Below are 23,162 nucleotides of genomic sequence, written 5' to 3'. Positions count from 1 at the left end.
TTAAAGGAATTGTCCGGGTTCAACAAATGTTATTGTTGGTATATTGAAAATGTATCCAATATACTTTTGGTATCAATTCCTCAGGGTTTTCTTGATCTCTGCTTGCTGTCACTTTGTGATTACTTCCAGTGTATAAAAATCTGTCCATGGTCATGTGATGAGAACATAGATGCACCGCTCATTATAGTCACAGCATAGCAAATAGAGCACTGTCTTGTAACACGCTGTGCACCTGTGTGTCCATCACATGACCATGGACTGATTTTTCTCACTTGGACTAAACAGAATGAATGACATCAGGCAGAGATCTAGAAAACCAAGAGGAATTGATGCAGAAAGTATATTGGAAAATTGTATAACTTTTCATTTTACAAACACTAACATTTATTTTCTGTAACTTGACAATCCCTTTAAAGTGGGTCACAGCGAGATTAGCTGACCAATAAATTACCATCTTTCATGATGCCCACACGAACATACCCATTTGGCTCATTCATTTTGGTATTCCATATTTATGGTTGAAGAGTGATAATACACCACTGATGGTGCTGCTCTAGGGAAAGCAATAGGATCAGGCAGAATTAGGCTATTTTGCCAAATGGAAGACACCAGAAGACAGATGGGCTCTCCCCATAGAAAATCTCATTGTAAGTTCATTCTCTCTAAACTATCAATAAAAATCTCACTACCTGTTTTATCAGGAACTGGCCCGTGAACGGTTAAATTCTTTACTATTTTCACCAATCATTAAAGGTTGGACAAAGAGTCTTTTAACAATGTACCCTATACCCAAAAGAGCATGTTGTAAAAAGCATTTCATGTATATCCATTTAACTTCTGCATTTACTGAGCAAGTATGAAAAAATATATATTTTAAATTGTAGAAATTATAATAAAAAAGAATATGTTTAATTTAAAAAAGTTAAGTTTCTAATATTAAAACCACTTATAAAAAAAAGCTTGTCCTACAATACATGTCTCTCTTAGGTCACAAAAGCATACTTATGGTGTCCCCGTTGTTTTTTTGATGAGCTCGCAGAGAGTACACCTAATGTGCTGAATAGTGGTAAAAAAAAGGAGTTTTTAGTGAAGTTACTGCTTCTCTGGTCTGCACACCAGCAGGAATCACATTTATAAAAGAGGAGGTGAAAAGACTGACTAAGGTACTGGACATGTGTGACCTCCAGCACTGAAGTGTAACCGCAATATCTAGGTAAAGACAAAAAAAATAAAATAAAATATTAAATATATATATATATATATATATATATATATAATGTACAATATATTATCTGAAAATATCACTGTAATAGTTAGTTATAACAATATAGAATGATCTAAGTGCGATAAACGTGTTGCTCTTACTTTGTGGGAATTTGGGTGGGTTGTCATTGACATCTGTCAATGTGATAGTAACAGTGGTGGATCCTGAAAGCCCTCCTACATGGCCTCCCATATCTTTGGCCTGTATGACAACAAGAAATTCATCCTGAGTCTCTCGGTCCATGTTTGGGATTGCAGTACGTATTACCCCTGAGAAGAGAGGAATAATAACAAATAGTAAGTAGATGCATTTTACTGTGTAATCTGTTTTAAATTAATGAGGACATAGATTCACATATTCTAAAATGGTTTACTTTACATATTGCCTGCCATGATATCCATACCCTAAGCTATAGCATCGGATCACTGGTACCCCAAAATTTTAATTTTCCAATTAGACTAGTTTAGCACATCAACAGGAATCCAAAGAGGAGACGCGCTCATTGTATAATGCATTTACAATTTATTTGTTGAAGTATGTTACAAGTATAATCTGATTTAGCATTATGCACATGCAGAGTATATAACGTGAAGTGGTCTAATCCCTTAATTACTAATCCAAATAGGAAATAAATGAAGGATTATATTGCTTGATGCACCGATTCTCTGGACTCCTACTGAGGCGCAGGTTTACAATCAGGCTGCTGGAGGCCATTAAAATTTCAAGGTAGAATTGAACCATTTCAGAATATGTGAGGGACAAGGTGCAACAACGATTAGGTAACTGCTTATAGCAGCATTGGTGGACTAGGGGTGCAAGTGCAATTTATGGCTTTAAAAAAAAAATTATATATATGAAAACAACAACAAAACTTTCCCTCGAGGGTCAAAGGGTGTATCCTGAAGCCCATGTTCTACTCCGGCCTAGGAAATCCGAGGTTTGCAGCCCTCCAGCTAAGTCATTTAATAAATGGCATGAATCTGTTTATTTCCAGTTACTTAATCACTCTCAGTTTAAAGGAATTAGCTCCTTCCATTACTAATCCAAACAGTAAATCTGAATTGTCTGGCCATCGGACAGCTAAAGTGTTTACTTCAGGCGCTGAGGGTTGTAGGGTGTATCCTGAAAGGTGAGTAAACAGAGTGGTTGCCTGCCTCTGTCTGTCATTCCAAGTTCAGCAGCCCTCTAACTTGCAATTTCATTTTGTATGAATGGAAAATATGGGGTGGACTGGTACATGCTTGTAGCCAAACTACGGTAACAAACAACAATGGCAAGCACAGGTGCAGCATGGCAACTAGATCCATGATCTGGTGTTTGAATGCAGTTTTTAAAGCCAAAACCAGGAGAACAGACTGTTGTAAAAAAAAAAAACAGAAGTTTGAATGAAGACATTGTAATCAATGTGCACGTATGGCGTCCGGACAGCACATGTACATGAAATGGAGATATGAGAATAAGGCCTTAGATTAGACAATCTTAAAATGTGACAGATGCTGGATGATAAATCTGCATTCTTACATTGTCTAGACCATGTTGAACCTAGAAAATACAGCTGTATTTCTGTCTGTATTTCTCTGACTGACTACACTCACCTGAAACTGTTCTAACCCTGTAAATGGCAGGAATTTTTATGTTTGGTTTATAATGTGGCATGGGCATCTCAATTTTCTCATAAAACCACTTACTTTTTTCATACAAGTCATAAAAGTATCTAAACTATTTGAAAAATATGGCACCTAGCATGTAACCCAATTTTTTGTGTGCAAATGGTGCATTCACACGGAGTGAAAATCACGGCCGCAAAATAACGTGGCGTTTACGATCCACACTCCCATTTAAATCAATGGGAGCGTATACTGCCCGCAAAATCTCACACGGCGTATACGTGCCAGGTCAAGCGGCATGTTACTCCGTGTGAATGCACCCTATCCAGAATTGCAGCACATTTTGGTTAGTAAATCTCCCCAGTTTAGGTGAAGCTGAGTTCAGGTTCTTTAGCTCACAAAACTGGATAAAACTGTAGCAAACTCTTTTCATTGCAATATTATTATTCCTTATGCAAAGCTGTTATTATAATGATAGCAAAGTAATCATGACAACTAATGGCTACATTTAGTGAACAATTCAGTCCTGCTTCCACTTGCCTGTTTGAGGGTCCACAGAAAAGTATGGTTGCCCTTCCAGCACAGTGTATACAAGTCTGGCGCTGTTCCCATATGACGGGTCATCAGCATCAGTGGCGGTCACCTGGATCACCGAGGTTCCTGTAGGGGTTAAATGATTCAGTATTGTTTTATATTGAACATAGTAAATGTTTGCATTGATAACTACAGCAGGCATGTCAAACATGTGGCCCGCGGGCCGCATGCGGCCCTTTACAGGCATATCTGTGGCCCGCACTTTTGTGCGGGCCGCAGATTTACAAGGAAAGTGAGCGGTGGAAGCAAGTAAGCTTCTGCAGAAGAAATTGTGATTTTTCAAGTATTTAACCCCTATCCTACGGATAGGGGATAAATACTAGATTTATGATGATGGGGGGGTTGGAGTGCTGGGGAAGGGTTGGGGTGCTGGGGGAGGGGGGCTTTTTGATGTCTGTCTGGCCCTTCCTTGGGCTTGAGGACTGTTTTTTTTCCCACACACCTTGTAATTCTTTCACTTGGGGGTTAATTGGAGCATTACAGTCTGTAGTGCTCCTATTAACCCCCAAGTGCAAGAATTGCAAGTGAGTGGGAAAAAACAGGGAGGGCCAGGCATCCAGAAGCCCCCCTCCCAAGCCCCCCCAACCCCCCCCCAGCACTCCAAAACAATAATGGTGTCTGCCAGCTTTAACTGAGGTGCCATTTTACCGGCAATCGCAGGCACCCGGAGCAAGATTCAGGGCCTGCGTGCATTTTTATGGCAGCCGGGAGCCTTGTGAGGCTCTAGCCTGTCATTCTATACTTTCTATTGTAGGCTACTCTATGTAGCCTGCAATAAAAATGCTAGATTTTTGCGATGCATGGTATTAGTGATCAGTCCCCTAGGCCCTAGCCATTAGCTGCTGTGTGCAGCCCTCGCAACAACCTCTTGTTACTCATGTGGCCCTCGGGGTACCCTGAGTTTGACATGCCTGAACTACAGTATCCTCAGTACTTTTACAACTGCTTTTTGGTTTCTGTGTGCCACTGTCAACATATTTTAAGTTACTATTGTCCCCTATTATTATAAATTTCAGGCACACTTAATATTTCAAGTGTTGGTTTATCTTTGGTGAATCTTATCTTATATGCTAAATGCAAGGATGCTGAACTGGTGGCCTTCATGTGTCTGTTCTTTGAGAAAGACATATCTATCATATACAGCTGCTTTCCCTAGAATGAGCAAGCATATGCTGTTGTGTACGCTCTGCCCAACCTTAAAGGGAACCTGCCACCAACTACAAAATGCGCTCCTGATCAATCTACCCATCCATTCAGTCAATAGATTGATTGGATGGGTATCAACCATCCTCATCAATAGATTATATGTAAATGAGCTCTTAGTCACCAAGTGGGTGGTAACAAAATAATGTAGGAATTTATTAAGCCTGGCATTTCCTACTCCAGCCTTAATCCAGAGCTCCTAGCTCCGACCTCTTAATAATTGTGGCACATGTCAGGAGGTTTGCGGTGCCTCAACCGAAATCTATACCGGCCATGGACTTGTTTAGATTTCTGTCATAACTCACATCAATTTTATGGCATGGGTTACAATAAATCTGACAGTCCGTACTCTGGGCTATCTAGATTGCTGCCCCGCTCACTATCTAAGAAAGTGGAGGGTGGGGCGAAAAATTGTCATTTTGGCAAATCAGATATGCTGTCAGATTTCTTGCAGTGATAGTAAATTCCTTTAAATGTGTGTCTTGGTGTACACCACTTTAGCACAGTTGACCACCAATGCACTTCATTGTCCTTAACAATCCGCTTTTTGAATAAGCACATTGTATATTAAATAATAATAATTTCCTGCTGAAAATATATTTCTCTGTACAGGGTGGTCCAAAGGTAAGGAGACAACAGGGTGGCCCAAAGGTTTTGAGAAACCTTAATAAATGGAAAACGGTGGTTGGGATATGCCATCCTGTGTGTGACATGTCGCTAAGGGAAATGGGACAAATCTGTGTGGGGCAGTGTCAAAGCAAAATCTAACACATACATAACCCTAGCAGCATGCCACACACAGGATTGCGTTCCCAAACACCATTTTCCATTTTCTCAGGTGTCTCCATACCTTTGGACCACCTTGGTGTCTCTATACCACTCTGTATATGAAAATAGTTCACTAATGTATTTGGAATTTAAGAAATGAATTGTACTAAACTAATTAGGTGTTACAGAGGTTTACCTAAAATGCTATGTGTATGTCATCCCTGGTCTATAATCAGAATATATTGACACAATGGAGCAGGGTTACTAGTTATGCTCTTTCTACCTTAATATTCTGAAAAGTGTTAGAGATTAGAGGCCATGTCCTCTGCAATGTAGAATTGGATTACACTGGCTGTAGCTTGGCTGTAGTAACATTCCTGGAGAGCTGCCCAAACACATTTGAGCGCACCCAAGCAAGCATATCATATAGCATAACATATACCGGTAGCTATTAGTCATATAAAACATACATCACGTGTGCTGTAGTAATTCAGCTAATATCAGTAATCCTTTAGGTACTGATAATTCACCGTGTCACCAAAAAAATTTAGTGTATGCAAAGGATTGTTAGTTAGAGTTGCTATTATGTTCATTGACTTTTGTTTCCCAAAATGGCTCTCAGTTCTGCATTCATTAATTCTAAGTTATCTTCTGCAAACTGTCAGCACAATAGGATAGCTATACATTCATCACTGTCACTTGTGCTGTACTACAAACGCATCCCTGTACCTCAGAGTATAAAAGTGCTAACTTATGTTTAAGCACAAACACCTCAGTTCCCCCCTCACCTACGTTGGACATCTCCGGCACAGAGGCCCTGTAGGGAGGGTGCAGGAAAACAGGGGGGTTGTCATTAATGTCCTGCACCTTGATGATGAACTGGGAAGGGGGTTCAAGTGGTCGAAGGGTATTTTTGTCCACAGCCTGCGCCAACAGGATGTACTCTTCCTTTTCTTCACGATCGAGGGATTTGGTAACATGGATATTGCCAGTTTTTTCATCAATGACAAACACAGAACCGGCACCTTCTCCAGTCAAGATGTACTTGGCTCGTCCTTCCCCACGATCCACATCTGTGTGCAGCTGTGAAGCCATACGATGCATTAGATAAGTGTTAGAAAGAGTATAATTGTTATTAGTATGCTTTATCCAGACCAAGAGGCTCCATTTCAACAGTTGTCCCATATCATTTTATTATTCATTACCTAAAGCCTCTTAGGCACACAACAGTGGAATGCCGCCAGCTGCCAAGATAAGTGATCGGTAATGTAAGCTATATGAATGATCCGTGCACCTGCTTGTGTACAAAAGCCATTATAGTTACACTGCTTGTAGCAAAGCAACCTGATAAAATGTAATATTCAGATACAGTGGGGGGCATGTCGTGTTATGGAAATACCTTACTTGGTTATTATGATTTGAACCCTTTGCACATTTGAACTAGAAGTATCTGCAGACTAACAAAGCTTGCCATGGGCTTGAAATACTCATCCAAGAGCTATTCTACTCAATTTCTTGATCCCTGTAGTCTGTAATCTTACAATGGATGTCTGGTCACTAGATGTTAAAAACAATTGAGGTCCAATCCACAGGATTATGAGAACTGAGAATTGGAGTGGCCGGTCGTAAATGTGCACTATGGCTCCATTCACTTCAAGAGGGACCACTAGAAATGCTCAAGTATGGGGTAACTTGTTTTTAACTTCTAGTCCTTTCAGTATCTATTAGTTTCCAGTGGAATACGACATGATAATCTTAGATGTGAATGCCAACCTGCATCCTTTCAGCCTACATTTGACTGGTTTTTAATATTATAATCCTAGAAACACACATTTTTCAGATATATCTTCATAGATTCCTCTTATTACTATAAGACAGTTTTTTCCAACCCTTTCAGACTGAGGGCACCTCTGGGAGAAAAAAAAATTCCACAGGGGACTCCCACTAAATCATTTTACTAATTACTTCATTTAAGGACGTGGTCATCTACCCAACTGGAGTGTCATGGCCACCTGGTGGGATTCCAAGGCACCCCTGTTGAGAATCGCTGCTGTACGGTATGATTTCTTAAATATTTGCAGTTTTATTTTGATGACTCTTAATTCTTCAACATGATTCCTTAGTTCACAATGAAATTACCATATAAATGATGCCTATTTATTTGTATTATTTTCTTGTGAGTGTAGTACATCAGTCAGGTAGTGACAGGCCATATCACAAACCTGCCGAGTGAATTTATAAATGTCAAGCTTTAAAACATTATACAGTAGCACAACACCTTATTTAGTGCAATGTAAGGGTGTATCTGTCTATACACACAATCTGACAGATCATTAGTCAAAATCTGGCTGACCCCCACCGACTTCAGTAGGATCCAATGACGATCTAGAGTGTATGAGGACCACCCAACTCTCCCCCAATGGCAGATGTGGAAATAAGGCTCACGCACAATGGATTTGTTCCCTCACTGACAGAAATGGATGGCAGCAACATATCTCAAAAAGGATGGCACAAAGTTAACAAAAGGGCTGAAAAGTAAATGGAACTAATGGAAAACAACTGGAGGGTCAATATTTAGGTTCACCAATCTATAAAAAGAACTGGGTCTAAAAAATGTGGAAAAATTTCAGAAAATTGTTCTTCAATGTAAAAATTGCAATATTCCACCATTTACAGTACATAATATTATCAAGAGTCCATGTGCACAACCAACAACGGTGGTGGTCAACATTGGGTGCTTGTGAGCTACACTCTTATGAAAAAGTTTGGGCACCCCTATTAATCTTAATCATTTTTAGTTGTAAATATTTTGGTGTTTGCAACAGCCATTTCAGTTTGATATATCTAATAACTGATGGACACAGTAATATTTCAGGATTGAAATGAGGTTTATTGTACTAACAGAAAATGCGCAATATGCATTAAACCAAAATTTGACCAGTGCAAAAGTATGAGCACCTCAACAGAAAAGTGACATTAATATTTAGTACATCCTCCTTTTGCAAAGATAACAGCCTCTAGGCGCTTCCTGTAGCTTTTAATCAGTTCCTGGATCCTGGATGAAGGTATTTTGGACCATTCCTCTTTACAATACAATTCAAGTTCAGTTAAGTTTGATGGTCGCCGAGTATGGACAGCCCGCTTCAAAATTTGGTATCCCCGGAATTGTACCGACCCATGGAATACAGCTGACAAGTCATTTTAGCTGCACAGTGAAAGCCATAAAAAACGAAGCCCGTACAAAAGTCGCACAAATATAGTTTTTCTCAAATTCAATCTCATTCAGAATTTTTATAGCTTTCCATTACTTAATAATGTATTAAACAATACCATTGTGAAGTGCAATTTGTCCCGTGAAAAATTAAATATACATATAGTGAAAAATGGTCACAGCTTTTGGAAGGCGAGGAGTGGTTAGAGCTGTATCATACAAAGCAGAAACCATTTATCAACATAATCAAGAAATACCTCCATTTTCTCTGAGCCAAAGGTCAGTTAAATGGACTGGGACAAAATGGAAAGCTATTCTGTGGTTAGATGAATTGAAATCTGAAATCTTTATAGAAACAATGGATGCCGTGACCTGCAGACTCAACAGAAGAGGGACCATCCAGCTTATTATCAGCACATGGTTCAAAATCCTGCATGAGGGTATGGGGTCGTATTACTGTCTAAAGCATAGGCAACTTACACATGGGCACTGTCATTGGTGAGGAGTATATAGAGATTTTAGAACAACATATGCTCTCATCCAGACAATGTTAAACCACATACTACATCCATCATGGCTTCACAGTAGAAGAGTCCAGCTGCTGAACTGGCCTACCCGCAGTCCACATCTTTCACCAATAGAAACATTTGGCACATTATGAAGCAAAAATTCTAGCAAAGAAGATCCAGGACTGTTGGGCAGCTAGAATCCTACAGCAGGCAAGAATAGGACAACATTCCTCCCTCAATTGGCCTCCTCATTTCCCAGACATTTAAAGGCTATTGTAAAAAGAAGAAGGGATGCTGCACAATGGTAGACATGACCAAGTCCCAACTTTTGTGAGATGTGTTGCTGTCATCAATTTCTAATTGAAATGGAAAAACTTTGTAATTCTGATATGTGTTCTATGTTCTATTGTCAATAAAATATCGTTATATTAGGTTTACAGGTCACTGCATTCTTATTTTCTAAACATTTTATCTAGAGTCAGAATTTTTTTGGAAATGGGGTTGTACTTATCTTTTACCTATCTTTAGTTGTGTCATTCTTTACAGTTTATTCTAGTACACAGCTATTTTCCAAATTGCATGCTGGCCTATGACACCATATCTCAGAAACGTAACATATTTGGTTCAGTTTTTGTATAGAGAGTACTCCTGCTGATTTGCATTCCTACAGTAAACACAGTACAGTAATCTGAAATAAAAATGAAAATAAATAAGATAGATATACACATGTGGACAAAATTGTTGGTACGCCTCATTTAATGAAAGAAAAACCCACAATGGTCACAGAAATAACTTGAATCTGACAAAATGGAATTGGCCAAACTACATGTTGACAAGCCACAAAGCTTCTGGGAGAATGTCTTATGGACAGATGAGACAAAAATCGAACTGTTTGGCAAGGCACATCAGCTTAAGGGCCCCTTCACGCGGTGTAAGCGCTCGGCTCATTCCGAGCCGTACACGCGAGCGCTTCTAAACACTTCCCATTCACTTCAATGGGAGCGCGCTTAAAGCCGCCTTACGAGCTCTCCCATTGAAGTGAATGGGAAGTGTTTAAAAGCGCTCGCGTGTACGGCTCGGAATGAGCTGCGCGCTTACGCCGTGTGAAGGGGCCCTTATGTTCACAGACAGAAAAATGAAGCATATCTTGAAAAGAACACTGTCCCTGCTGTGAAACATGGAGGAGGTTCTGTTATGTTCTAGGGCTGCTTTACTGCATCTGGCATAGGGTGTCTTGAATCTGTGCAGGGTACAATGAAATCTCAAGACTATCAAGGGATTCTAGAGAGAAATGTGCTGCCCAGTGTCAGAAAGCTTGGTCTCAGTCGCAAGTCATGGGTCTTGCAACAGGATAATGACCCAAAACACACAGCTAAAAACACCCAAGAATGCATAAGAAGAAAACATTGGACTATTCTGAAGTGGCCTTCTATGAGCCCTGACCTAAATCCTAATGAGCATCTCTGGAAGGAGCTGAAACATGCCGTCTGGAAAAGGCAGCCTTCACACCCGAGACAAGTGGAGCAGTTTGCTCATGAGGATTGGGCCAAAATACCTGCTGAGAGGTGCAGAAGTCTCATTGACAATCACAGGAATCGTCTGATTGCAGGGATTGCCCCAAAAGGTTGTGCAACAAAATATTAAGTTAAGGGAACCATCATTTCTGTCCAGTCCTGTTTCATGAGTTTTATTTTGAAAAAAAATTCTGTTGAAGCGAAAAGCAATGTCTGACTTTCATTTGTTCATTTTCATACAATTTTTATTTATTATTACTTTTGTCAGATTCAAGTTATGTCTATGACCATTGTGGGGGGTTTTTCATTAAAAGAGGGGTACCAACAATGTTGTCCACGTCTGTATATATGATCAATATCACATCACTGGGGGTCTGCCACCCACCATCTTCCCCAATCACCTCTTCTCAGCAGCTAATACACAGAATACAATAGGAAGCAAACAGTTTTGTTCTTTGCGTAGGGGCTGAACAACATATACTGAATTCTATATATTTCAATTACACACTTCTGAACGCCGAACAAGATCTGATGAAGGGGTGGTGCCTGTGGAGTACCAAAGGACCCCGAAATGCGTTATCTTAAATAAATCATGTTCTTGTTATATCAGCATACCAGCATTTCATTCCAGCGAAAGGAGCGCGCAACCGATTCCTCCATTTTGAGGGTATATCCCTCAGAATAAGTTATTCATATATTTCAATTAAAATAATTATTTAGGGGTTATCTGGCCTCAAATCAATTTTACATACTTATGACCTATCCACAGTATGTGATTTGTTGGGGTCCAACACATGAAGCCTGTACTAGTCCGCTGTACTGGCAGTGTGTGTGTGTCGGAAGCTATAACAGTGCAAAGGAATCCGATGGCCAGATTCAAATTGTACAATTAAAATGTGTCCAAAATTTTCATATTAGATTATTCCCCAATGTGGGACTATTAAAGGATTATCTTATCTTATCTTATATACTTATGAATTGCTTTCAACATCATAAGAAAGTACAAAAATAATGTGCTATGAAAAGAACGTAAGATCACATTCTTTCCATACCGAAAGCATTCTGAAGATTTATACATTTCCAATACACCTTGAGCCATAACATAAAGTTTGCGGTTTAACTCTCATGATGAAGATTAAATAAGATATTTTTGCTGTGATTTATGATAACAGAAATACTGTAGATTAAAGGAAAAGGAAGACAAATATACCATGTGAAGATGATAAGAAAAGGCAGAGGAAAGTAAAAGAAACGATGGAGGAAAAGAAAGTGACGAATATGATGGACTACAAATGGTGAGCCATAAGAAGGGGGGGGGGGGTGTCACTGCGACCAATGGCAATTAAGGGGCTTTAAGGTTTGATAAATGAGTGTAGTATGGACAAGCCAAATAGTTATACATAAGTGAGTTAAAGATAGCGCTTGGTAGCCAGGGTAGGAAGAGGTCTTAGTGTCAGACTAAGGCCCCACGTAGCAGGCTGTAGCACAAAGGCACTGTGGGAAAACCAAGGTGGCAACACATTGCGGTTTTTCCCACAGCGCTTTTCACAGAAAGTCCGCAGAGGTTTCCTCTGCGGACTTTCTGCTTCAATTATACCTATAGGGAAATCGCTGGCATTTCCATAGGTATAATTCACATGCTGCGATTTCCAAAACTGCAACGGTTTTGTAAATTGCAGCATTTCTGTGGCACATATTTTTTCGCAAGGTGTGGATGGGATTCGCTAGAATCGCATCCACCTTGCTCTTATTGTAAACAGCCTTGCTTTTTTCCATGGTGTTTCTGCCACAGGCAAACCACGGCATTTACACCACGCGGGGCCTCGGCTTCAGAGAGGTTGTCTAGGGAACAAAGAAACATACTTTTATTAGGAATAAAGAACAGGTAGCTTGTAAGTAGGGTTATCTGTATAAAAGGGCTGTGCTTAATGGGGATAGTCAGATGTGGGAACTAAAATCTTTCTGCAATGTACTCACTATATCATATAAGCTCACTTAGTAATAAACACCTCAATGCTCTGTCTGACTTTCATAGCACTGCAGGGAGTGAGAAGTATTGTTGTCTCCTCTGCTGACGCTACAACTTTAGGTCATGTGAATTACCCCAGTCTAGTCTTAATGCTTGTACACTTAAAGGGTTTGTCCCATCACAAGGATCCTATCTATACTGCTGGTTAATGTGGATGTAAGACTTTTCCTAAATACACTGCTTCAGCAAAACTGCTTTGTTTGTCCACTATCTTACTTTATTCAATTCTTTGTGGCCACAGCCCTGACTTAGCTGCTCATGAGTCAAGTGATGTATCTGCTGCTCTCAGGGGGGGGGGGGGGGGAGGGGCTAAGTGCAGGGAGCGAACCTGTGTTTCTAGCTAATTCAGTTGTGTTCATTATGATGGCAGAGACAGGCAGTCTCTGTATGTAACACAGAATGGAGTTGCTGCTGCCTGTACTTCATAGTCCAATATGGCTGGGCGGAGATACACGCGAATTTGGGGGCGGAGCTAAACGGCAGGTTGCATGTGAAACCCCGCCCACCAAATGATGCAAGAAACCAGGAAGAAAGAAGATTTTACAGCAGTAAAGACTGATGAGTATGTGAGGTGGGAATACCCCATTAATGGAGTCACGTGAACCAGAGTCAGAGTATCAGCAGAGGAGGCAAAGGGACAAAACTTCTGGCACCCTGCAGCACTGTAAAGTCTAAAAATTGTTGCAATGGGGGATTGGAAGGTGCTTATATGGTGCAGCAAGTACATTGCAAAAATATTTTACTCCCCAAACAACCCCTTTAAAATTGCAATTGTTGTGCTGATAGTGAGTTAGGATGTACAAAATTAAGTTGGGTTGGATTTTTTCCAACAGTGAGTTTGCAGGGTTTCAACGCAACGACATTCTCTAACATTAGCTGCCATGTACAGTAGTAGTGGTCTTATGTCGAAGAAATAATAGTCACCGAGTAGCTTTTCATCCCAAGGTACTGTATATCAAACAAGAAATGTAAAGATTGTGATATGACTAGAGATGAGCGAACACTAAAATGTTCGAGGTTCGAAATTCGATTCGAACAGCCGCTCACTGTTCGAGTGTTCGAATGGGTTTCGAACCCCATTATAGTCTATGGGGAACATAAACTCGTTAAGGGGGAAACCCAAATTCGTGTCTGGAGGGTCACCAAGTCCACTATGACACCCCAGGAAATGATACCAACACCCTGGAATGACACTGGGACAGCAGGGGAAGCATGTCTGGGGGCATAAAAGTCACTTTATTTCATGGAAATCCCTGTCAGTTTGCGATTTTCGCAAGCTAACTTTTCCCCATAGAAATGCATTGGCCAGTGCTGATTGGCCAGAGTACGGAACTCGACCAATCAGCGCTGGCTCTGCTGGAGGAGGCGGAGTCTAAGATAGCTCCACACCAGTCTCCATTCAGGTCCGACCTTAGACTCCGCCTCCTCCGGCAGAGCCAGCGCTGATTGGCCGAAGGCTGGCCAATGCATTCCTATGCGAATGCAGACTTAGCAGTGCTGAGTCAGTTTTGCTCAACTACACATCTGATGCACACTCGGCACTGCTACATCAGATGTAGCAATCTGATGTAGCAGAGCCGAGGGTGCACTAGAACCCCTGTGCAAACTCAGTTCACGCTAATAGAATGCATTGGCCAGCGCTGATTGGCCAATGCATTCTATTAGCCCGATGAAGTAGAGCTGAATGTGTGTGCTAAGCACACACATTCAGCACTGCTTCATCAAGCCAATACAATGCATTAGCCAGTGCTGATTGGCCAGAGTACGGAATTCGGCCAATCAGCGCTGGCCAATGCATTCTATTAGCCCGATGAAGTAGAGCTGAATGTGTGTGCTAAGCACACACATTCAGCACTGCTTCATCAAGCCAATACAATGCATTAGCCAGTGCTGATTGGCCAGAGTACGGAATTCGGCCAATCAGCGCTGGCTCTGCTGGAGGAGGCGGAGTCTAAGATCGCTCCACACCAGTCTCCATTCAGGTCCGACCTTAGACTCCGCCTCCTCCGGCAGAGCCAGCGCTGATTGGCCGAAGGCTGGCCAATGCATTCCTATGCGAATGCAGACTTAGCAGTGCTGAGTCAGTTTTGCTCAACTACACATCTGATGCACACTCGGCACTGCTACATCAGATGTAGCAATCTGATGTAGCAGAGCCGAGGGTGCACTAGAACCCCTGTGCAAACTCAGTTCACGCTAATAGAATGCATTGGCCAGCGCTGATTGGCCAATGCATTCTATTAGCCCGATGAAGTAGAGCTGAATGTGTGTGCTAAGCACACACATTCAGCACTGCTTCATCAAGCCAATACAATGCATTAGCCAGTGCTGATTGGCCAGAGTACGGAATTCGGCCAATCAGCGCTGGCCAATGCATTCTATTAGCCCGATGAAGTAGAGCTGAATGTGTGTGCTAAGCACACACATTCAGCACTGCTTCATCAAGCCAATACAATGCATTAGCCAGTGCTGATTGGCCAGAGTACGGAATTCGGCCAATCAGCGCTGGCTCTGCTGGAGGAGGCGGAGTCTAAGGTCGGACCTGAATGGAGACTGGTGTGGAGCGATCTTAGACTCCGCCTCCTCCAGCAGAGCCAGCGCTGATTGGCCGAATTCCGTACTCTGGCCAATCAGCACTGGCTAATGCATTGTATTGGCGTGATGAAGCAGTGCTGAATGTGTGTGCTTAGCACACACATTCAGCTCTACTTCATCGGGCTAATAGAATGCATTGGCCAGCGCTGATTGGCCGAATTCCGTACTCTGGCCAATCAGTGCTGGCCAATGCATTCTATTAGCTTGATGAAGCAGAGTGTGCACAAGGGTTCAAGCGCACCCTCGGCTCTGATGTAGCAGAGCCGAGGCTGCACAAGGGTTCAAGCGCACCCTCGGCTCTGATGTAGGAGAGCCGAGGGTGCACTTGAACCCTTGTGCAGCCTCGGCTCTGCTACATCAGAGCCGAGGGTGCGCTTGAACCCTTGTGCACACTCTGCTTCATCAAGCTAATAGAATGCATTGGCCAGCGCTGATTGGCCAATGTATTCTATTAGCCTGATGAAGTAGAGCTGAATGTGTGTGCTAAGCACACACATTCAGCTCTACTTCATCGGGCTAATAGAATGCATTGGCCAGCGCTGATTGGCCAGAGTACGGAACTCGACCAATCAGCGCTGGCTCTGCTGGAGGAGGCGGAGTCTAAGATCGCTCCACACCAGTCTCCATTCAGGTCCGACCTTAGACTCCGCCTCCTCCAGCAGAGCCAGCGCTGATTGGCCGAATTCCGTACTCTGGCCAATCAGCACTGGCTAATGCATTGTATTGGCGTGATGAAGCAGTGCTGAATGTGTGTGCTTAGCACACACATTCAGCTCTACTTCATCGGGCTAATAGAATGCATTGGCCAATCAGCGCTGGCCAATGCATTCTATTAGCGTGAACTGAGTTTGCACAGGGGTTCTAGTGCACCCTCGGCTCTGCTACATCAGATTGCTACATCTGATGTAGCAGTGCCGAGTGTGCATCAGATGTGTAGTTGAGCAAAACTGACTCAGCACTGCTAAGTCTCTGCATTCGCATAGGAATGCATTGGCCAGCCTTCGGCCAATCAGCGCTGGCTCTGCCGGAGGAGGCGGAGTCTAAGGTCGGACCTGAATGGAGACTGGTGTGGAGCGATCTTAGACTCCGCCTCCTCCAGCAGAGCCAGCGCTGATTGGTCGAGTTCCGTACTCTGGCCAATCAGCGCTGGCCAATGCATTCTATTAGCCCGATGAAGTAGAGCTGAATGTGTGTGCTTAGCACACACATTCAGCTCTACTTCATCAGGCTAATAGAATACATTGGCCAATCAGCGCTGGCCAATGCATTCTATTAGCTTGATGAAGCAGAGTGTGCACAAGGGTTCAAGCGCACCCTCGGCTCTGATGTAGCAGAGCTGAGGGTGCACAAGGGTTCAAGTGCACCCTCGGCTCTCCTACATCAGAGCCGAGGGTGCGCTTGAACCCTTGTGCAGCCTCGGCTCTGCTACATCAGAGCCGAGGGTGCGCTTGAACCCTTGTGCACACTCTGCTTCATCAAGCTAATAGAATGCATTGGCCAGCACTGATTGGCCAGAGTACGGAATTCGGCCAATCAGCGCTGGCCAATGCATCCCTATGGGAAAAAGTTTATCTCACAAAAATCACAATTACACACCCGATAGAGCCCCAAAAAGTTATTTTTAATAACATTCCCCCCTAAATAAAGGTTATCCCTAGCTATCCCTGCCTGTACAGCTATCCCTGTCTCATAGTCACAAAGTTCACATTCTCATATGACCCGGATTTGAAATCCACTATTCGTCTAAAATGGAGGTCACCTGATTTCGGCAGCCAATGACTTTTTCCAATTTTTTTCAATGCCCCCAGTGTCGTAGTTCCTGTCCCACCTCCCCTGCGCTGTTATTGGTGCAAAAAAGGCGCCAGGGAAGGTGGGAGGGGAATCGAATTTTGGCGCACTTTACCACGTGGTGTTCGATTCGATTCGAACATGGCGAACACCCTGATATCCGATCGAACATGTGTTCGATAGAACACTGTTCGCTCATCTCTAGATATGACCACTAAAGATTCAGTACAAAGCACATGGCACGATCTGCAAGACGTTCGGTTCTCTTATGGCTGTATATGACTAAGATTAGCAGCTTCTACTTAGTAATCAGCATCATTGTTCTAATCTAACCGCATAGACATCCTATTGTATTTACATACTGATACAATGTGGTGCCTAGAATACAACACCAAATAAAGCAGCATCACATTTTACAAAATGCTACTGACAAGCTGAATACGTTTATGCATCTCACGTTTTCCAGCTCCAGCTAAAATGAAAATAAATAATAACGATAAATAATAAATTGCTACGAAGTGTCCTCTACTCCTGCCATCCTTCCTTACCCACTGGTGCTCAGTAGCAGGATGTTTATTCCAGACTGTTTTGGAGAATAGGTCAGTACACTGCATGAGGATGAATTCTGAAAAAACTGGGACATGAGACCTATAGTGCTGCAAAGCTTTTGTATGGTATGGGGTTTGTGAAAATGGCAAATCCTTTAGGACCCTGGGACCAAGCTGCTCCGCTCTTGCAGTAATTATGTTTTCTTCTAAATCCGGCTCAATGTTCAGCACAGTCAGCTGTTGCTATAATGGGGTACCCACACACTGGTGCTCATAGAAAGCAATTGATTTCTAAAGTCTAATCTTGGTTCAGCTTAAAATAACACTGAGAATTACCTGTCTATCAGCTACATACAGTTCTGTGAACAAGTCACACAATACCTTTATATTTAACCACTGTCAAATCAAACACCTACCCTAGCAAAGTAATGGTTTGACCAAGAGGTCCTTTAGGGTGTAGTTACTGCTAAAGCAAAGGCTCTGAATGATGCCCAAACTTCCAACTGGGAGCCATAATGAATGTGCACAATATATGCTGACTGGTCAAGAGGGATTACCCAAATAACTCTGCACGGCCTTGTTCAAGAAGGGTCTGTGCCAACATAGTGACAGATGCATGCCGACAAATCCCCGCCTATATGCACAAATATACAGGTGTACAGACTATCCTCCTTGAGTGCCAGCAGCACTTTATTCAGAATACAGGTATTCTGCTACAGCTGTATTCACTCCTTTTCAAAAAAAAAGAATGCTCTTGTCTATGTAAAACCCATCATGGACAGGTTCCCTGCTGTTGGGAGAGGGTTTGATGTTTATCAGCCTGACAGAACACCTGAGACAGTGACTATGACTGCACTAACGCCAGAAGATGGTGCAGCATGGTGTCTCAGTGGGGCAGCGCAGTGGCCCCCTGTCTTGCAGCCAATCTGCATGGAGTATATTTATTCTTCCAGTCTGTGTGGGTTTCCTCTTGGCACTCCAGTTCACTCCAGAGACATACTGATAGGGAATTTAGATTGGGAGTCCTACTTGGGACAGCGGGTGATTTGTGCATATGCTGGAGCTATATAAGTAAGTAAAATAAAATAATTGGTGGAGGAGCTGAGACGTCACTGTCACTGCCTCATAATTCCCTTATAGCTGATACATAGCCTTGCCCAATGGCAGTGAAATGAGTTCCTTACAAAAGGGTACAGGTAGGTAACAAAGCAAGTATTCTGACTTTTTTTTAAAGTTTTTATGTTTTGGCCTATTCCTGGACAATCCCTTTAAAAACAGTTAAATGATCCCATTTTGAGTAGTGTTTTTAATGAAATATTCACATTGGTATCACAAGTAATTTAGTTTGATTAATTACTCTTTTATGATTATGAGGAATAGTAAACCATTGATGTAACCCTTATCAGTACAGAGCTGCTTGTCAATAAACTCTAAAGACTTTTCTGTAATAACACAGTGTGCAAAGCCGCCAGAGACCAGGCGTAAACCTGCAGCCCTCCATATTTTAATATTAATAACATGATTAAATAGCGGCACATAGACAAATGCAAACAGGAGTCCAATATATACAGCATCATTACTTTAATGCGGACCGCAAATTATAAATGAACTTATCAGAAATGAATAGTACATAATAAGGAACTCTGTAATATATCTAACAAGCAGAGTTAGAGGATGGGGATGTTGCAGGAAAATACATTTATACAGCAACTACTTAGCTCTGCTATCCTTGGTATTTCTTTTGACACTGCTATATCTAGCAAGACCGTGCTTTACCACTGTACAGAATGAGACAATAGTGAAGAGCAGCCTATTAAACAGAGAAGGTAACACATTTCTATAAGATATGCTACAAAGTTTCTTCTATTCACATACAGTATCCATTTATGAAAAGTTGTTTTATATTTTGGAGACATGAAACTTCAACCTACAGCCAAAGGAAATATAATATACTAGGTCCCAGGCTTTATAGTAGGGCTATTCACATTGCTATGTACATGTACGTGATTAGGCGTGAAGGGCTGTATGGAATGGGCTCCATGTGTATGTGCCGGCACTGATCGCGACCGTTAATACTTCAGATGCCATGGTTACCACCCTCTGGAACATCATTGAAGGGTGGCGATCGGATGCCATGACACCAGTGAGCCTACTGCAAGCCCCCAGGCTTGTCATTACTATAGTTCTAGTACACGCTGCCTATTGCAGTGTATTGTATGAGCGATCAGACCCCCCTAGGGTTTAAGCTCCCTAGAATATATGAAAATAACAGTAAAACAAATGGCCAAAAAGAGATCAAACCATCAGAACTCCTTGGTTTGAATCCTGCCAAGGACAACATCTGCAAGGAGTTTGTATGTTCTCCCCATGTTTGCGTGGGTTTCCTCTGGGTACTCCGGTTTCCTCCCACACACCAAAGACATACTGATAGGGACTGTAGATTGTGAGCCCTATATGGGACAGTGACTGTCAATATCCGTAAAGTGCTGCGGAATATGATGGCGCTATATAAGTAAGCATAATAAATAAATAAATAAAAGACGTCACACCCAGATTCATAAATAAAAATATGAAAAAGTTACAGGTGTCACAATATGGCAACACAAAGTTTTACATTTATAAAAGTTATCAAAACATTAAAAATAATATAAATTTGGTATCGCCGTGGTGTCATTTTTACCACATAGTGAATGCCGTAAAAATGAAACCCATAAGAAATTTGCACAAATGCATTTTTTTCCAGTTCCACCTCATTCTAAATTTTTCTTCCAGCTTCCCAGTACATTGAATGGTGGCATTACAAAGAACAATATGTCTCACAAACAATAAGCCATCATGTGACCTGAAAAATAAAAGTTATGGTTCTTGGAATGTAGGGAGGGAAAAACGGAAATGCAAAAACAAAAATTGGGTTGGTCCTGAAGGAGTTAATTCCATTTCTTATTAGGGTAAAATCACACTATGAGACATATTTATTTAGACTGGCATTACAATAGCACACTGACCCATTAATTTCTATGGGCCTGTACACATGACTGTGAATGACACAGTCCTGGGTGCAGGCTAACATTCCGGGCAAATATGGAACAGGTCCTAATCCTGTCTGATTTTGCGGCCCTGCTTCTGCGGCTCCTATTCATTGAATGGAAGGAGCTACGGAAACACGGCTGGTGTACAGCTGGCACACGGGTGACATCCGCGTGTCCCCCATGTGTCGCCCATGTCATTCATTCACGGCAGTCAGTTAGCACATGGTCATGTGCAACTGCCTTAAGGATGCGGAAAAGCAGCTTTTTTTGTTCCAGATTTTGTTGCCTTTTTTTGAGCCAAAGCCAGAAGTGGATTGAATAGAGGTAGGGCTCGTTCACATCTGCGCCAGCACTCCGTACTTGAGGTTTCCGTTTCCTGCCTAAAACAGAGGCAGGAGACAGAAACCTGCAGGAGACTTTCTCACCCATTCATTTGAATGGGTGAGAAAGCTGTCCGGCCGTGAGCGGCGGTGAGCGTTTTGCGCTCTCCGCCGCGAAACCGGGTTTTATAATCCGGACACAGAGTCGGACATGCAGTACTCTGTGTCCGGATAAAAAAATCCGCTTTCGCGGCGGAGGGCATAAAACGCTCACCGCCGCTCACGGCCGGACCCGGTCTATGGTTTCCGTCTTCTGGCATGCAGAAGACGGAAACCATAGAACGGAGACCAGAACGCAGGTGTGAACCTAGCGGTAGAAGTATAAGAAACTTCCTATATATTTCCCATTCCATCTCTAGCCATTTTTGGCTTTGGCTCAATAAAACACAGCAAAATCTGCAACAAAAAAGCTGCATTTCTACAACGTGAGGCTATAGTCTTAGGGTTAATACATACACTCATGTTTTTTTGATGCCTTTTTGCAGTCATAAGGCAAGTGTGGATCATAAAAGCTGAGAACCTATAAAGAATAGATAGTACTTCCTATTGTCTTTCAATCCAATCCAGGTTTTGGCTTTAAAAACTGCAACAACAGAACGTGCAAGGGTGTCTTTACACTGAAGGGGCCTTATCAGCCTTCATCAGATAATGTAACAAGTGTGTTACTGCAGTAGCATGTCTCACACCTTTTTAGTGTACAGAAAACACAGTGGATAAAGAACAGCTGCAAATAAATCATTCTGCTGCCATTCCTTGTTGCGGTGTGCTGAAAACTGTGTAAGCACACTGCTTGTGATGTATATGCCAAAGAGAGAGACATGACTAGCAATAGAATAGGCAAACATTCTGACAGTGGAGAGTAATACTGTTGACAGACAGCGTCCTTTACTCAGAAAAATAGAATAATATAATTTACCATTTACAACTATTTACACACCCTTTGTTTTTTCTGTTTGCAATGTGACATCATGTTTCTTGTTAAAATGAAGCGTTACCTTTGATAAACATGTATTAGAGACACAACAAATGGAGTAATTCTGAAATGTATCTTCATGATGTCTTTTGCTATCATTTCTTTTTCGGTTTGTTTTTAGTTTATACAATATAATGTATATAGTTAAATGAGCCTAAAGTCTGATAATATTGGGTATTCATGTGACAATGGTCAGGGCTGCAGGGAGTGTTCTAGACCAACACACTTTCACCAAACTATGTGATGTGTTACTATAGGGGCAGTCACACACAGGCAATTGCTTTCCATATACTATTAAGGCTTATGGTTGTCATAGAAGGGGGTCCCCAACTCAGAGCAATCCTCTATGAACCAGAATGTAGAACCATTCTGTAAGAGCATATCCTGATCTGATTGGCTCAAGCCGTTCATTTGAATAGCTACTACATAATAATACTACATTTCCCCAGCAGTGGGTGCTGGTGTCTAGGCAGATATGTGTGGCAGAAGCCAATCAGATGAATGTTTCAAGGGCTTTAAAGCATATCTCCATGAATATAAAAAAAAATGCACAACGTGAATAGTACACATTAATATCAGCAAATTTGTAATATAACTTATTAAAGAAATGTCTTCTGCTCCACTTTTCATGTTACCTTGCACATATTAGTCCATGGAGAGGGGAGGGGAAAGGTACAATGAACAGGCTGCTCAAAAACACACTCAAATAATTGCTGCTGTTAAATTCAGCTATTTTGTTCTCCTTTATCACTGCTACGTTGTAGATGAGGACACCAGTGCACAAAATGAGGCAATAAAGTTATTAACTAGAAGATATCAGTCTAATACTCCACCTCTCCCTTCTCCATAGGCTTCTACTGTATGTATGAGGCTGAACATGGAGATCTTATGTAATCAAGCAGTCGGACTGAAGAGAGGAGCAAGAGAACATCTTACTAAGAGGATAAGGAAACAGATCTTATTAATAAGATATATTACAAAGTTTCTTACATTCACATGCTCTATTCATTTATGAAAAGTTGTTTAGAACTGGCGGCACAATTTAACGGGTAATATCTTGTTTTGTACAACATAAAGTATTATATAGATATGAATAATAGTGCAAATACATCAACATTGTGGTAAGAGGTTCTATGATCTCATGACACCA

At 41.8% G+C, this 23,162-nt stretch overlaps 1 protein-coding gene across 1 annotated transcript in view; it reads right to left on the bottom strand.

Moving 5' to 3' along the window:
- The window catches only part of CDH24 (cadherin 24), a 75,230-nt gene that overhangs the window by 14,376 nt on the left and 37,692 nt on the right, over positions 1–23,162 (bottom strand). The window contains exons 3-5 of the mRNA XM_075276761.1: positions 6,225–6,519; positions 3,412–3,531; positions 1,366–1,533 (exon numbers count right to left, since the gene is read on the bottom strand). Coding sequence (XP_075132862.1) covers positions 1,366–1,533; positions 3,412–3,531; positions 6,225–6,519 — 583 coding nt within the window. The remainder of the gene's footprint in view (positions 1–1,365; positions 1,534–3,411; positions 3,532–6,224; positions 6,520–23,162) is intronic.

This window comes from Leptodactylus fuscus, chromosome 1, assembly GCF_031893055.1.
Source record: "Leptodactylus fuscus isolate aLepFus1 chromosome 1, aLepFus1.hap2, whole genome shotgun sequence".
Taxonomy (NCBI): domain Eukaryota; kingdom Metazoa; phylum Chordata; class Amphibia; order Anura; family Leptodactylidae; genus Leptodactylus; species Leptodactylus fuscus.
The sequence above is the reverse complement of the archived record's forward strand: the minus strand, read 5'-3'. Positions and strand labels throughout refer to the sequence as shown.